Genomic DNA, 17,855 nt, shown 5'->3' on the forward strand with positions numbered 1-17,855 from the left:
CTATTTGCCACTCTCCCGTGTCCTGATTCCCAAAGGAAAGGTCAAATATTCAGAGGTGAAAGGTGACAGCAGAGGGGGTGCAGTGTATAATATGTGCGTTTATATTACATCTGCTGTGGTAATAACTACACTGTAGTTAGACAGTCCCGCAGAGCCCTGAGGGGGCCAGCGAAGCCGACATCAAAGGCTTAAAAAGCAGCATGTCTGTTTATGCAGCAAGAGCACAGAGCATAAACACATTTGCACACACAAAAATGAGCAAACACCTCCTGTATGCACACAACTGCACACAAACAGACACTACACTGCTCTTTTTGCAGTTAGTTTGACACATGAGAAACCTGACTAAAAAGCACACACACACACACTGAATGAAATCCATTGAACTAGGCCTGAAGGCCCTGAGAAGTGGCCCAGGTGAGCTCTCTCTCCGAGCCCACTCCATTATGACCATCTCCACACAGGCACCAAAGCTAGAGCTAATTAACGGCCTATTACTATGCAGATATATGCAGGGCCAAGAGCAGAGCACAGACAATAAATGGGCTTGATGAACGAGAGAGGGGCAAGCAAAGGGAAGGTGGGGGCTAAGAGGGGTCGGGACTGAGAGATGGATAAAGTGAGGATTCAGAGAAGAGAAAGTAATAGGCAGACGAGAGAATGACGTGAAGGCAGAAAACAAAAAAGAGAACCAGGGGGATGGAGGGAGGAAGTCAGGACAGGATGGTTCATTAAAAAGAAGGAGAGCAGGAAAAGTGAACTCCAAATTACTAGTTGCTTCCACTGCTGGTGATCCAGGAATTAATGGTTATTGTTACACAATTGGCAGCTTTGAGTTTTAAACTATTTTAAGTGTTTTGGCACAAGAACCTTTTCAGCTGCCCAAGAGCAATTATACATAATGTGTGATACGATCAAACGTGTTGGGTCCACATACAGGAAAAAAAACATATTTACCAGTGAGGATTTTCAGGTTAGTCTTATTCTTATTTTAGGATTTATTAAATGTAAGCAAGAGGAAGCAATACTATCATTAATCAATGCTTGGCAGGACAAAGAGAAATCTACTTTCCCACAGATGCATTTTCATTTCAGGTGTATCGACACAAAGTGCAGCTACCTAAATGTGAGATGTGAGTCTGTGCCAGGTAGAAGAGTCGAGTCCAGAATAGGAGAGAGAGCAGGAGTGTATGTATTGTGTAGTGAATCTTACTCAGTGACTTCAGAGGAGCAGCCAAGAGTCATTTAGGGAATGACATTTTATTTATTTTCATTTAACCTTTATTTAACAAGGCAGATCAATTAAGAACACATTCGTCATTCATTATAAGGTTTGTCTGCCCCTCTCTCTACTCACTCCCTCCTCTGTTTGTACAACATCAGCTGGAAATTTGCTTCACATCATGATTACGGTGATAATATGGTTGTTATAGACATATTAACTGAACCCTGTGTTTGTGGTCTTTATCATATTAAACAGTGTTTGAATAAAAGTCCAGTTTATATGGTGTAGTGATAAATGGATGATGTGCAGCAAAGTTTGGATATCTGACATCAAATGATAATGTTGACAGCAGCAGAAGGCTGTAACTCCCACTGAAAATAGCTGACAGCATTAAATGTTAGCATCACAGACTGCCAGAACCAGTTCACAGAGGTAAAATCCCACAGTTTCTGTAGAAGTAGAAGCTAAAATAATGACTCAGGTACGGTGTAGTCCAGTGGAGTCTTGACTGCCACTGCCACCTCCTACTGCCTCTCTTTCCCTTTATAAATGTAGATCTTCATTCATTCAATCAAAAAATATGTTGCATTACAACATAATTATAGTTTTATTCATTTTAACTTAATCAAAATTGCAATGTAGCTGCAAAACAATAAGGTGTAGACATTAAGTTGATCTTACTGCCAGTACACTAAACAATTTTAACCTGTTGGCTATAAGCTTTTAAGATATCGTACTTTAACTGCTTTAAATATAATCTGATTCTTACAAATGGATGTTTTAACATAAAATGATTGATTGTGATGTACAAATAAAATTTCACCAACTATAGGAGTATTTTGAAAAACAAAAAGACCATTCAGAACAATTTAAATCCTCTAATGTTGTTAGTTATTAGAGAATTGTTTCCTGTCAGACTCGGGCTTGCATTTGATAAAAAACTGTAAAAAACTGCTTTCAGTTACTAAAAATCCAATCAGTATTCCTACACTTAAAGTAAGGATAATTAATTTCCAAGAAACACAATTGCCATGTTTTGGCTTCCCAAGCTTGGCTGCCCTTCTATGCTTTGCATGGTTAGGAATCGACTTATTATTTCACTCGCCACTGGTCCCTTCATTGCTTGAGATTTAATTAACTAATTGATTTATAAAAAGCTTGAATACATTGAATTAATAATTAACAGAGGTTACACACTGTTCTCTCAGTTCCCCATTAGAGCAGATACTCAGAGGTCAAACGTTTATAGATCACTGATTTCCACTGGGCTGCATCTTGCTGGGCTGGTGATGTAATTGTATATTTGAAATAGTACTGTGTATATATAACTTTGAAAAACTACAAAGAATAACTTACGATTGGTGGACACTGCAGTTGTAGAACACAAAGTCAACGCTGGCAAACTTTTTCCCCGTCTCCTTTGACTTCAGATACAACTTAATGACACGCTGGTCACCTACAAGGAGACAAACATTCACATTAAATACTGTCAGTGCTTTTTTCCCCTTTATAGACTTTGTATATTTTCATAGCACAAATCTGACATTATCACTTTCAGTTAGCGTGTGGCAAACGTTCCATGACCCTGGGATCATGCCCAACCCCTTTGCAATGTATTCTAAAATATTATCAGCCTCGTTGTAGGTGTTTCTTGTCAATTGCTGTATTGCTGGCATTTTGGAGCCACAGTGTTTCTGCTGAAAAGTGAACAGAGCCTGAAGCAGAATCAATACAATTTTTAGGGAAGTTACTTGACCGAGGAAACAGTTCAGCTGCCCGGATACATTTATGAGTTGTATGCAGTAAGTCTGTGAATCAGCAGTTTCTAATGTTCATAATTGTAAGGAATTGGTACAGTTAAAGAGCAGAATGTCTCATGTTTTGCACAGTTGAGTGAACAGGGTGAATAAAGCAAACAAATTATATTTGTGCAACATCAAGCAAAACTGCTCAACCGCAACGCCCAGAATGTGGTAGAGTAATTTTCTCTCTGAAACAAAACTTCTGCAAGTGTCCAAAATGTCATTAAACTCAGAAAGTGCAACTTCCACACCAGCACAATTAATTTACTGAAAGAGATATACAGAGCCCCAGTACTTATAATTAAAAACTAGAACTAAAAAAGCAATAAACAGTCATATATGAGTATTTTGCCATTTTTCAAGTGATGTCAGCAGCCTCTCACCCTCTCTATCAAAATTGATTCATAATTAATAGACCTATACATGGCTGTATGCATCCATCTAACAGGATGCTGAGCAGGAAAACAACAAATATACACTAATAAAATAAAATCCAACAACAACCCTCTGGCTTGTTGGTGATTGCTTACATTTACAGTAGCAGTTGTTGAGCAATGAGTTAAGAAATAAACATTCATAATGACATGCTATGTCTTTTACCTTGGTCTTGTGTGATTGGGGCGACCTCTTTAGTAGAAGGGGAAAGACAGAAGATCCGTCCACCATAGATGCGCCCTTCCGTCTCTACGTAGTCCTCAAATGAGCAGTTTACTCCAGCAAACAGACCGGGCACATTCTGGGTCTGAAGTACCAGCTAGAAGAAGGAAGCAAAGCAGAATAATTCATTGCACAACATACATGTAAGTCAATATACTCCATGAGTGATACAATAGGAAGGATTTCTATTGCACCACAATAGAAACTAACTTATATGTGGATCAAAACTCAGTTTTCAGCTCATACTCAAAATGATGGACAGCTTGCCATAACAAGAACATGCTTTTTATAATCTTGTTTCACATCTATATTGTTTCACTTTTCCTGTCAGGCTTTCTTTTACGACGGCAGACGGAAACAACACTGTACCTGCACTTCTGACATGGTCACAGAGATGGTGTCAGGTTGGACAGAGAGTCGGACACATTGCTCCACCCTTGTGGTGAAACGCTGAGGTTCCTCTGCACGTTCACAGTGATCCTTTCTCGAACATCTAGAACAAGACGACCACATTCCAGTTCAAAATCCTTAATAAAATTCAATTCACATCCACTTTAAATGCAAAATAACCACTGAACAGATATAACAAAGTATACAGTATATGCACTTACACATTGTGCAGCACACACCAGCCACAGTGCGGGTCTCCTGATCCCAGACAGGCTCCACAGGAAGTGTACTGCTCACAGCTCTCCACTGGTACTCGTGTGACCTGGAAATAAAACACACGCAACTGATTAATGTTGAGCACAAACCTTGTGTACACTACCTGCAAACAGTTTATATGATAATATAGGCCTGGTATAAACAGGATCTACTGGAGGTGCCTGGAACATGAAATTAAAGGAGCAAACCCACTGTGACTATCAGATATAAACAGCTCTGGGGTGCTTCTTACAACTCCATAGTGCCACGTACAAAGCTAGCTAGAGGGGGAAAAGTCGAGGTTTAAACACATGTAAACACACATATGGCTTACGATTACAGGCTCTGACAAACAAGCTTTCTGTAACATAGTTCTGCCCACAGCTCTCCAGTGGATCAGAAAATGTTCATGCAAGCAAACAGTTTCTTTTGAGAGGTTCCCACTAAAATCTAGTAAAAATGAATTACTGGAAACTGAAAACAATCCCAAATACATGGACATTTGTCTTTCCTAATATGTATATATGTGTTTTTTTTTTTTAGTTTTTATTTGTCTTTCCTTTGTAGCATCCAAGTTGGATTACAAAGAAACTGATTCAATGCTGAAAGATCAAACCACTACTCAAGACACTTTGTAGATTTCACAGAGTAAAATCTGTTAGAGTAAGCTTGTGACGTCAGTGTTATTTCCAACTTAATTATGGACATTACACTTTTTTTCTTTTAATCCAAATGTGCATCAACGCATCCATGACCCATAGCAACATTTCCAAAATTAGCAGCCCTTCCAGTGGCAGATCAGATCAACATGAGCAGTGTGCCATGATCCCTACGAGCACAAGAGGCCTTTGTCACTTCAACATTGTTGTTTTGGGAACATTTGCAGAAAAGATTCATGCTGTCTCAAGTGACTGCCTCATAGTCACGAATGACATGTAAATATGGGTCGTATAAAGCTGCTTGCCCATTGTGCACTTGACATTCTGATCAGCTCTTTGTTTCTGTTACTAATTATTAAATGCTGCATGTTAGAATGCAAACCAAACTGTCTGCTAAACACCTGCATAGTAGCACTGCCATAAATGTTCACACTAGCAATTATTCATAGGCATTTACTAAGCAAAGATCAAGTGACTGTACCCATGTGAGCATGCAAAAAGAAATGACTTCACTCTTATTTATTTCATTCACTGTCTTTGTTTTAATGGAAGCACCCGTGGCTTTCTTTCTGAGTCTTCAACAAAACATAAGAAGACTATGTTTGCCTAATTCCTATGAATTCCTTGCAAAGAATATGCTATTGTACTTAACACCATTCAGATAAACATCGGGGATTACTCATTTTATCTGCTAAATCTCTAACGGCTACCATCTGTGTGTCTGCATGACTAAGATAAGATGAAACTTCAATGATCTCTTTGGAGAAACTGGAGAATGTGAGTATTAACAAGGACATCAAACAATGCTGTCCAAATTTACCTTTCTTTTAAACTGCAAGCAAATGGGTATCTGAACACTAGGGGACACAGTGAGACAGACAGGAATTATTATTCTTGAAGTCAGTTTCCACAATAGTCATTTTAGAAGTTCATTACTTCCCTGCAGTTATCATTAAACAGACATGTTTTTCGCTGCAGCCTGTACGTTCTGTTTGTTTCACTCTGGTGAACATTGCCCAATGCTTTAATCATACCAATGCATAATCAGGTTTAGTCTCACTTAAATCTCCAAAATCTGCAGTGTATATGTTTTAGCTTCCATTTATCAAAACTTGTTGGTTGCTGGTTGCACTGGTGGACTGGCAGACAGGAAACTGCCTCAGGTGAACTCCGTTTTTAAATACCTAAATACATCACTGACCACCCAAGACATGTTTACATTCACATGAGCACATGAGCACATGCGCACATGTGCCCACGTGCACGTACACACACCTCCAGCTGCCTAAGTCTGGTGAAGTACGACATCAATAACACTGCAGAGGCAGGGGGCACACCAGGTGAGCTGCAAGGTGGTGAGGGTGAATTCTAATGGCAGCTGCAGGCACAGCAGTGTAGAAACCTTCAAAGAGGAAACTCTACCTTCATGCACCTTTTTCCCCAAACTTCTCAACCTTCAAAGTAAATCAGGCTCTTTCACCTCTTTTGTCTGGACAACTGCTGCATAACTAAGACACACATGCATATGTTGGTTTTCATGTCACTGTATAGTTTATATACCAGGTATTATACACCATCCCTCCACTGACCACCCCCTCTGCTTTTTAGATGAGTCTCACTGTATGGAGCAGCTTCTGCTTCCCGTCTTCAAAGTACTCTGCTAGAATCTGTTCCAGTTGCAGCTTATGCGAGCAGCCCACATGAAAACGTAACATTCAAGAGAGCACGCCGCACTCAGATTGTGGTTTGGTGAGACATCGGTTTGTTTGGATGGGTTTCCCTTCTGACATGTACGATTTAGCAGTATTTCAGTCATATGACTCAAAGAAAAACCAATTCATGAACACACACAACATCAAATCATAAAATCTAAATCTGCAACTCATGAATGTAGATGTTCAAACCAGTCTAAGTCTAAAGCAAGATGTAAATCCTGGTAAAACTAAAATATTCTGTTTTATATTTTACTGTAGTCTAAATATCTCAACAACTATTACATGAATAACCATTAAGATTCTGTACAGACATTCATGTCTATGGAGGATTAAATGACTCAGGTGACCACATGACCTTTCCTCTAGCCTCACTATGAGGTCAACACTTTGAAATTGAATGGACTGTGGTTAAATTTAGTGCAGACATTTATAGTCCCCAGAGGATGTACGCATCTTAATGACTTGAGAAACCCAAATCATCATCTAGCCGTATCAAAAGGTCAAGTTTTTCCTTTATCATTTGAAATATCTCAACATCCAGTAAATAGACTGCTGCAGTATTTTGCACAGACATTCATGGTTCTCATACAATATGACTTTCTGTGATTGTCCGATTTTTCTTTCACATGCACCACGACTGGACAGACGTGATGAAGTGTAAATATGTTTGATGAGCTATGGTGTTTCACCATCATCACGGCAAAAATACACTATGTCCAAAACTTTGAGTTATGGTTACATAAACATGTACACGCTAATCTAAAATGACAACATTTTATTATTGTTATATTATTTTATAAATATGTCATTATTTTATTGGCAATTATTGTGTTGAGAAAGGACTTTTTCCTTTTGTGGTTCTGATATTGTAAATTCGTAATATGATCTCATTTCAAGTTACAACCCTTGGCAGCTTTCATACAAACACCTCTCTCAGCTAGAAGCAGTAATCCCCTCCATCCCCTCCATTTCATCCTCAGACTGTGAATCTCCTCCTTTTGTGTCACTCTGATGTACAGTCGAACACAATAGCTTATGGCAGATTCATAGCATGATAATAGTAACCTGTGTCTGATAACTATTATAATGCTACCATTACCAGGCACAGGGCTCATACAGGACATCAAATAGCAGCAAATTGCAGTCATTACTTGCGCCTGGACAAATACCACAGTAGTAATACAGCCTATCTGAAAGAGGGAGGAGGAAAAAAAAAAACATGTCACACTCAAGCACAATAGCCAGAGAGAGAAGTTTATTCAATCGGGTTTTGTGATAGTGGGGCGGATGATGTATTCCAATGGAACAGTTCAATTATTGAGTTTTAGAAAACAGATAATGGGGATGGGAAATGGAAGATGCTCAGCCAAGACTCTTTGTCTTACTGAGGTGGCTAGAGAGCATGTGTGTTTGTGTGTGTGAAAGAGAGACAGTAAGTAAGTGAGAACCGCCTATTTATATTAAATATGGCATTTTCATCCCTGGCCTATTTGCTGCTGCAGAGGGAAACACATTAATCTGTGGACAGTAAAGGGAGGTGGCAGGAGGAAAGGGCAGGAGAATGAGGAGAAGAAGAGTTGGAAGGCAGATAGAATGACATCACAGAGGGAAAACGTCAATTTTAAACATTAACTCTAGTCTTCAACATGATAATGGACAGTGTCTGTGGCCACAAGAACCAGCAGGATTAAAATCCCTTTTCATTTTTTTGTGTCATATTTCCACCAGAGTGGAAAAGAGGGAGGGCAGAGAAATGGGGGAGTTTATTACAAATAAATAACAGCTACAAATGAGCTTCTCTCATTTGGGTCATTATAGAGAGGCTCTTAATTTGCCTAGTGGCAGATTAGAGGAAGGACGGGGGTGGGGGCTGCTAGGATGGAGATGTGGATGAGGAATGCAGGCAAGATGAATGAGAAAGACACACAAATGTAATTGCAACTGATGTTTCATTCCATATATGGGACCCGTGTGGTCCCAGCTAGGCGCAGCTATAGGCCCAGCTGTAATTGTTCCATCTGTATAATATGGAGGGAGAATATAAGGCGTTATCACTGCACAATAGGCTGATGGATGGCTTATCCTGCTGGCAAGCAGGATTTTAAGTTGCCATACAAATGTACATATGTTACCAGCAACAAAGTGCATCCAGATGTGGTAAAATACACACGTTCATGAAAGTAATGGTATCAACTCTAATGTGTAAATGTAAATTACAATGGAATGAATGCAAAACATAAAATGCACGCATGAGACACGGTGTTCAGGTACATTATAAACAAAAATAGTAGCTTGCACATGCGATATAAATTACACACTTTTTTCCATGTTAAGTTTATTTTCTAATATTTATTTTATCCGTCTGTCCAATTTCCTTCCCTCCCTGCTTCTCTATTTTTCTGTTATGCTCTCATCTGTCTTGAATTTGGCTGGACACACAGAAAAACACAGCAAATGAGGCCATTGATCACAGACAGACACATACAGACAAAACCTTGGAAAAACAGAGAGAAGGGAAACATAAGAAAAATACAGACACATGTAAAGAGAAAATCTCTCCATCATTATCCTTTAGAGGTACATTCACACTCGCGCTGTAATCACCAGATGGTTTTAGCCATAGTCCAACAATAACAACAATGGGAAATTTTATATCTAAGGGCTAACACCCATGCTGACAATGTTCATGATCACTAACCCGCTTTAATATGTTTCTCTTTGTTAGCTTCTTTTGTAGAAAAGACAGATAGTGGTGTGAGAGTGCATCGCTGTGTGTGACTTGTATCATCTGGATCAAGCTTGAGTTACAGTGGACAACTACCAGTTGAAAACCGTATTGAGTATGGCTCGGTGTAGGCATACACACTCAGTATTAGTGACTACGAAAAAGAAGTCTGTTGACTTTACACTAAAGGAGAAGCCCTTGGGTCACACCATCTGCAGTATTATTATCTTCAATCTCACCTGCAGTAACCAAGAAGTCATTGTTCTTTTTGTTTTCTTGCCTGATTAGTTAAATAGTAAAAAGATAAAGTGGCAGTCAGACAGTTTATCTTAGCATAGAAACTGAAATCTGTGGCAACAGGCTACATTAACTCTGTCCACAGCTAACAAAATTCTCCTACCAGCGACTTTGGGGCTCACTCATTATCACATTTTATCTCATTTGGGAAATCTGGTAGCATTTCTTGGCCAGGAGCAGTCGGTTCCCGAAGTGTACGGGATACCTGGCATCTTCCCACTAAAAACCCAACTTCTGTTTTTGCACAGATATACTGGAACATATAAGGTATAACATACTAATTTGAGAGCTCTGCAGGTGCGGATTTGCACCTTTGAACACAGGTTAGTGGTTTCCCCTTCCAGTTTTTGCACAAAACTAAGCAGACTAAGTGTGTGTCTGCTGGTTTCAGACAGAACAGATGCGTGCACGCATTTGTGTGTAGATAGGAATATGACATGGGTTTCAGCAGATATCATGCAATTAATCCTGTTTCCCAAATTGTTAAACTATGCTTTTAAACCTACATTTAAATTGTTGTCTAACTGCAGATGTAATTCACAGTAAATAGATCATTCCATGCAGCTTGTGCTAAAAAAAACGTACATACACAAAAAGACTTTTGTGCAAAGAATATTCTGTTTTCTCTCATTTTTTTCTCACACACACTCAGTCGGCTCTGTCACAAATCAACTTTAGCCCATTACTTTGTTCAAACCCAAGTCACGCTGTTCCTCTCTACCACATTAAGACATCTCTCTCTCTGGCTGTCTGTCTCTTTGACCGTCTCACAAATCACATTATGATCAGCCGATCACTCATCTCTCTGCCTTGACAGATCGACAGCTGGGATGGGTGTGTGTGTGTGTGTGTGTGCATTTGTGTGTAGGTAAGAGCAAGACAAGAGTTTCAGTGGATGCCACTGAAAATGATGCTAGTGCAATAATACAATAAAATAAACAGTACAATATCCACAGCATGCAAATATGTGATTAATATATTAACATATTAAAATATGACATTTATAAAAAAGTCATTATGAATTATTTAAACTTATGAGCTATTTTAACATTTGCTTTGGTAGACTATGTATAATAAAATGAACTATACATCTTATTTTATTACCTGTGTTGCACTTTTTGCTGAGGCAGTATGATGTGCACTTTGCAGTTTTTAAATTGACTACCACCATGAGGAAACGGTTATGTCCAGCTCTCAAACCCACTACAAATACCCCATAATGTATCCAATGAGCTGCACACAGACTGGTAATGAGCACAGAAGCAACTGCTTTCAACGCGTCTTGCAGCATTTCCTCTATTCCTAAAAAACAGATTTTCTGTGTCTTCAAAAGAAACCCAGGCAAAGCGTTTCCCTCTCTCTCTCTTAATCTGCTTTGGAGCCACCACTCATTTTGGTGTATGTAAAAATGTTTAATGAGGTCAGAGGTCAGCAATAGTGACGTATTAAACTTGAACTTTAGACAGCAGCAGCCCTGAAGTTCTTCAATGTTTTGCTCAGAGATAAATTCACAGTTATCCTCTGACTTAAATGACACAGCCTTTAAGCAATAGTCTTAAGCATCCTGTCACTGGTTTCAGCTGGACTTCGCTAAACATGTGCCAAGACATGCCATTTCAAAAGTTAACTCACCAATTACTGTTATTGAAAGGGCTAAGGGCACTTAAAGTACATTTCTCTATCCTCTCCTTATTATTCTCCTTGTCCCTGATTCACTAATATTTTTTTGCAACTTCAAAGTTGGACAAACACCAAAGAAACTGCTTTAGAAGGACTGCGCATCAGTCTCTTGACCTCCAAGTGCAGTAAATGCTGAGTGAATTGAATATGAACCCTCTCTGATGTGATGCCAGGGGTAGGGTTTCTCCACTGTGCAGTACAGTACGACTCAGTACATTTCTGTACTGTAGCTAAATCGATACGCGGAGGAACATCATCACACCATTATGCGACTGTCTGAGCGGCCTCACAGAAGCAGGAGCGAAGCCATTAGCTGCCAACGGGTCACCTTACGAAGCTGTTTTACAAGTGGAGAGGCTTGACCTTGCCCTGTGAGATCAGTAGTGGAAATCTGGTGGTGACTCTATGACAAGGGAAGGATCAGAGCCTGGGTTTGAACTGAACAAAAAAGCACCACTGTCATAGCTGCACCTAATATTAGTAATTATACGATGACTAATCTGATAGAAGTCAATGTTACATGCAATCTATATCAGTTTCCTTTAAATCAATCAGGTGATCTCATCCATATGGGGCATACAGCATACAAGAAATATTTCTGTCTCAATGACGTCAACAACAGAAGGTGATGACAGGATGAAAAATCTCTCTTACCCTGCTGTTTTTATTAGATTGGGACAATTTGAACATGTAACGAGGAAACAGTAGCCATGATAAAATTGATTTAGTGCCATTGTTCATTTTTAAGAGCACAAAAATGATGTGATATCACTGAACAGAAAGCAACAGAGCAAAAGCTAGAGGCAAGCAAAGATACAGAGCGAGAGAACACAGAGACAGTGTGTGTCAGTGTGTGTGTGTGTGTGTATAGAGGCGACACAGAGAGAGCCATGTATAAATCCATTGCCTGCTAATCGAAAACTCTCTTCTCGCAGTGAAGAGGACAGTTTTATGTTTTCATGCAATGTGCCTGTGCATGCTTATATGTGAGTCACTACGGATATTCAGATACGCAGTCCATACGCTGCAGTCCAATCCAGCCCTTTTAATTATGTGTGTGAGTGAATATGGGAAAAGGTAAATTGCTCTGTCAAGATAGGAAATGGGCTTTTTGATGTTTGAGCTCTCATCACATGGCATTTCTATTATTCAACAAGGAGAGAGAGGACTGGGGGGTTGAAGAGGGGAGGAAGGGGACAAACAGGGTAAAGATAATGGACTATATAGGGGAGGACTTCAAGTAACACAGTAAGAAGGGTACTGTACTCTGGGACCCCATGTCGGCAAGCCAATGGGAAGAGTGCAGCAGGTGGCTTACCTTGTCAAATAAACCAACAGAACATTTAATCTAGCCTCGCATATAACACAGCAGCAGCAGTGCAGGTCAGAAAGGAGTTATGAGCAGTCAAAGTAAACCTTGAATATGTCCGTGAGCACAAGGAGCACAAGGAGTGTGTCACGAAACATCTAATCAAACATGATTACACTCCGTCCTGTTCCTGATGGGAACTGTATGTTCACATTAGAATGTATCATTGGATTTAAGTTAACTTCTGTCCAAAGAGCAGAGAACAGAATTACAGTTTCTGTTCAGGATATTTCTGTTTGGCTTAAAAAACACTCCTGGACCAGCAACCTTAAACCACTATATAGTATCTGAAGCCCATACAGCCTCTGGCTTGGAACATGCTTCTCATCAGCAGGCTAAAGAGCACACAGTCTGGTCCTGTACTCTCTGGAATACAAGATCCCATTCAGCATCAGGGGGAGATCCTTATTTTATTCTATGCTGATATTCTGAAGCTGCTACTAGGAGAGCAGTTACTTCAAAAACTCACTTCATCTCCGAGAGACAGAAGTGAGCACCCCTTAGAATATTAAGAAGATGAGGAGTCGGAGAAAGGACCAGAGCATTTCCTGCAAGCCAATTATATTTTCCCACCTCCTCAACTGTCACCTCTCCTTCTTATACTGTTTTTCTCTGACCGGGCTGTGAATGTGGTCAGCGATGAAGCGAAGGCCCTTATCTCTTCTGTCGTAAGACACGGTCATTTCATCTCGTCTCCTCTGTTGGTTAACGTGATCTCGATTTTGATTTTGTTTACACAGTCGGAAAAAGATGAAAGAAAATTAAAGTAATGCAAAGACAAAAACAGGTGCTTCAGCCATTTTATCACCTAATCGCTATTTGTGGTGAAATGTGTCCACCTGAGGGCATCGTCGGCCACACACACGTCCTGTGGGTTCACCGAACGCATCGTATCCCAGCTAACCAGAAGTGGAGCTTGGAGAGCTGTGTCTTTATAGTAAGGTGCTAATTATAATTAAATAATAAACCAGCAGCAACAGATCAAAACTCATAGTTTATCTCAATACAAATAATCATGTAACTAGTATACACTCAACTATTTAATTACCTTTAAATCCCGTGTTCGACAAGCTTTAAATTGCACTAACTTGAAGGAAAGGGCCCCCCCTTTCATTCTTTATGCCAACTTAGGCTAATTACATGCTGCCTCTGGCTTTAACGCTCTATAAGAAAGTGAATCAGAGTATTTCTCAAATTGCTTATGTCTTTAAACAAACACATTACTTTTGTGGAGGGAGTGAACTTCGCTCATCATCTCATCAAAGAAGTGTTACAGATTTCACAGGGTCACAGCATTAACATCGACAGACATGTAGTGGACGTGTAGGTATCAGTGCTCATCATAAATATAATAACATAATAACATCATATTTAATGCAGATGGTAGCAGTTAAAATGGGAAATCTACTACTACTTTTTTTGTAAATACATGTTATTCTGGTTTGCCAAAGCTCTTATTCTTTGCAGGGACACTGGTCGAGGACTTAAATTTGATTTTCTCACAAAAAAGAGATTCAGGTTTTCACTGAATTCAACTCATTGCTGAGTTGCACATTTTTCTCTGCTTCTAATTTTGTTGATATTGCAAATGAACGCTAATTGTAATTGGTAATAATAGTAAGGGTTTGCTCTTATTCCAATTCAGTGTCAGTGTGTGTGTTTCCATAATTAGAGTGTGTGTGTGTGTGTGTGTGTGTGTGTGTGTGTTGTACAGTACATTTCAACTTCCTAGACTGATTTCCACGATTTCCCCTGTCACATCAACAAAGACGGCGTCCATTTGTATCAATTACACTCCACTTGCTCTTCACACTCATTCAGACACATGGAAGTCAATTATGTTTAATCGCTGGTAAATTACACAGCACTCACATGGCAGTTACCATCTATGTACCGCGGAGTCTCATTGAAGGTTATCACTTTGTGGTCATTAACGGTTAGGAGATAAGAGAGTTGTGCAGGTAAAAGAAAGGCAAGAGGGAAAATGGGGGCGAACTATGCAAACTATAGTAGCTGTAAAACTCTCTTGAATGAATGCATTTCAAGATAACAATACCTAGAAATGAGACTTTACTATAAGTACTTAGTCTGCTAATGAGTTTGCTTCGGCAAATGAGAACTCAATGAGACAAAGCCAATTTAGAATATAAAGAAAAATCACATGCGCTATAAGACAGTGTGCAGTGATGTAATTTTTTCCCTTTGTTTTTAGTTAATAATTTAGAAAAGTTAGGATGAAAACTTTGGGAATATTTTTGTTATAGTCCAGCAAATTTGAAAAACACTACATACATACATAACCTTTCAAACTTAATTAAGCTTTTTGTAGACCTTGATTAAAAAATAAAAGTCATCTTGATCTAATTGATATGTGCGGTAGGATGTTTCACTGATGGAAGGGCGATGTGGGCTTCAACCTATATCTGACACTGTCTAGTATTAGTGATATTAATTAGCACTCATTAGCTTGATTGCTCTTTCTATAAGTGTGTGTCTTTACATCTTTCCTCATGAACTCTTTATGACATTAGTCCACATTTTTCTTCTGCTCTTCCGTCTCATTTCTTTATGTGTTTTCAGTAGATGTGTGTCACAGAAAAATAACCATTCATGTTTAGTCATACAGTATGAGTTCCTATCATACCTGTTTGTCCGTGAGGGTATATAAGTACTGATGATCTGGGCTGAAGAGCATATCTCTCAGTATGGGGCTCCCGTCGCTCACCACCACATTCTCATAAAGCAGGGCAGGCTGGGATATTGAGTTCACAAGGATCTGGAAGAGAAAAACAACAAAATCATTATAACAATGTTGACTTACTTGTTAACATTAGTCTACACAAAAAAATACTTATCAATTATATAAATGTAAAGAGGGACCCCATACCACATTTCTATTTTATTAGATTGGAGGCAGAAACTCTTAATATGCAGGTTTCCATTAAGGCTCGTTATTATTAACAAATAATAATAAAAAAAATAATTTAAAAATAGAAAAACAATATTCAAACATAATGTTTCATATGCAACTCAATCAGAGTAACAAAGGATCTGCACCATCTGCATACTGTCATGTACTCCTATAAGTTTACACTGCATCTGTCCTGAAGAACAATGACAGGTTTTTGCTGAATCCTTTAAATTCTGGTAGCTCATTCTGTCTGTCCTGTAAAAGTCTCTCTAATGCACAACTGCAACAGTATGTTCAGGAAAATGATGTATTCACTTTCACCTCGAGTAAAAGCAGCCAATTCCCATTTCATTTGCTGTTACACTTCAAAAGTTTACTTAAAATGTTGCTGTCAGCTAGAAAACAGCTATTGAAGTAGCAGATGACATTTTCAGCACTTTCATTTGGTTGCCAATTTATGCTGAGACTCAAAATCATACCAGTCGGCTATGGTTCCACGTTGCGGAGGGTGAAACTACTGTACACAACTGAAAGATGGTTCTTTTGTTGTGGGTTTGCCAGTGTTAAGTCTACTGACAAAATTAAAGAGTCACGGGGGTCATTCTTCCTGCACCAGCAAGAAAATCTTTTTCCTTTCTCTCTGTACTTTTGTGTCTGGATCGCTCTCTTTCTAATTTCCCAACCTCCATCTGCTCATCCATCAACTGACAGCAGCTTACTCTTCTAAAACTTTTTCAGTTTTTCTGTCGCCTAGATTCACTCTGTCATCTCTCTCTCTCCCCCTCCGCCCCCCCCCCCCCGCTTCTTCTCAGTCATTATTATCAGCCAAATCACTAGCAGAGTTTTCTTAATCTTTTTGGGAACAGAAGGTTCATTAACAGACTGGCTCTCATCACTGTATGTGCTTTTGTTGCTTAAGAGGAGGATGAGGCTTCGCGTATAAAAGTCAAGTGCTTTTACAAATCTGCTTTGAGGAGCACTCAGTGGGAAAGGATTATATACTTAAAGGTAAAATGTGTTGTATGTTTACAGCACAAGAAGAACAACAAGAAGCAGGATTTATAGGGAAATCTGATTCGGCCAGATGCTACATACGCACGTGTGACGTGTAGGAGAAAAAGAGCAACTTCAGTATGAAAGATGATAGGAGATACTAGACAGTACAAGGGTTCATAGATAGGACATGGGTAGGAGAGGAGTTCTGGGTTACAAGGTCATGAGTGAAAAAACAGACTTGTAGTGGGAATTTATGGTATAAACATTCAGCCTATATGCAGAAGAAATTTATGTCTTCCTTATGGTTCACATATACTTAGTGCCTTAGGAATGTTATCTGGAGGTGGCCCTGAGAAGTATAAGTATGAGGGTTAGAGAGAGGTAGAGCAGAAGACATACATGATTGTGGTGTTTTCTCCATGCCGGCATGTACGCATTAAACTGAGATGGTTCATCACACTGAGTCCTTCCTTGAAGTCTACTAAGATTGAGCAATATAGAGAGGAAGAGGAAAATTTTCTACTACATGTTGGAGGTTCCACCGAGATGGACATGCTGCTGATCGACGCCTGAGTCCAGACTGAAGGTTACTAGGGGCCCAGGGAAAGTTCCGCTCCGACAAACGGAGGACTGGATTCCCACCTGACGTTGGGACAGGCGGCGGACAGCAGATGTTTCATCCAAACTGAGTGAGTACAGCGTTATGAACCATTTCTTTTAATAGTGATTACCTAGGTTAGGCAAGTCGATAAATCCTGTGTGGTCCGATTGCTGATATTTATGTGTTGAAATGGTCGATAAATCCTGTGTGGTACGACAGATAGGCCTATTACTGTGTGGAAACTAATCATGTAAATCCTTTGTGGTCTTGATTGAGGGATATTCTTGGGATCCTGTGTGGAAAGAATATCGTTTTGGTTCGTAGTAGATCCAGTGTGGTCCGAACTGAGTTTTGTAAGAAAAAGGAAAAGTAAAGAAAAAAGGAGACTATATACGCGTGTTTATAGGGATATGAACGTGTGTACTATTAAATTTAAAAATAAAATCTTAAAGTATAGAAACCCTGAATAAGAAGTCTGACATATAGCTTTATAATAGTTTAACAGTCTAGGTCCCACATGAATAAAATGGGCGTGTGACTGGAAATAAGTTATAACAAAATAAGCTTTGTGAC

The 17,855-nt window shown here is 39.3% G+C and overlaps 1 protein-coding gene across 2 annotated transcripts in view; it reads right to left on the reverse strand.

Annotated features, from left to right (window-relative positions):
- The window catches only part of LOC113167221 (plexin-A1-like), a 204,228-nt gene that overhangs the window by 84,739 nt on the left and 101,634 nt on the right, over positions 1–17,855 (reverse strand). For both annotated transcript variants that reach the window (XM_026367642.1, XM_026367641.1), the window contains exons 4-8: positions 15,419–15,550; positions 4,296–4,396; positions 4,054–4,177; positions 3,628–3,781; positions 2,582–2,681 (exon numbers count right to left, since the gene is read on the reverse strand). In XM_026367642.1, coding sequence (XP_026223427.1) covers positions 2,582–2,681; positions 3,628–3,781; positions 4,054–4,177; positions 4,296–4,396; positions 15,419–15,550 — 611 coding nt within the window. The remainder of the gene's footprint in view (positions 1–2,581; positions 2,682–3,627; positions 3,782–4,053; positions 4,178–4,295; positions 4,397–15,418; positions 15,551–17,855) is intronic.

The sequence above is a fragment of the Anabas testudineus genome, chromosome 7, assembly GCF_900324465.2.
Source record: "Anabas testudineus chromosome 7, fAnaTes1.2, whole genome shotgun sequence".
NCBI lineage: Eukaryota > Metazoa > Chordata > Actinopteri > Anabantiformes > Anabantidae > Anabas > Anabas testudineus.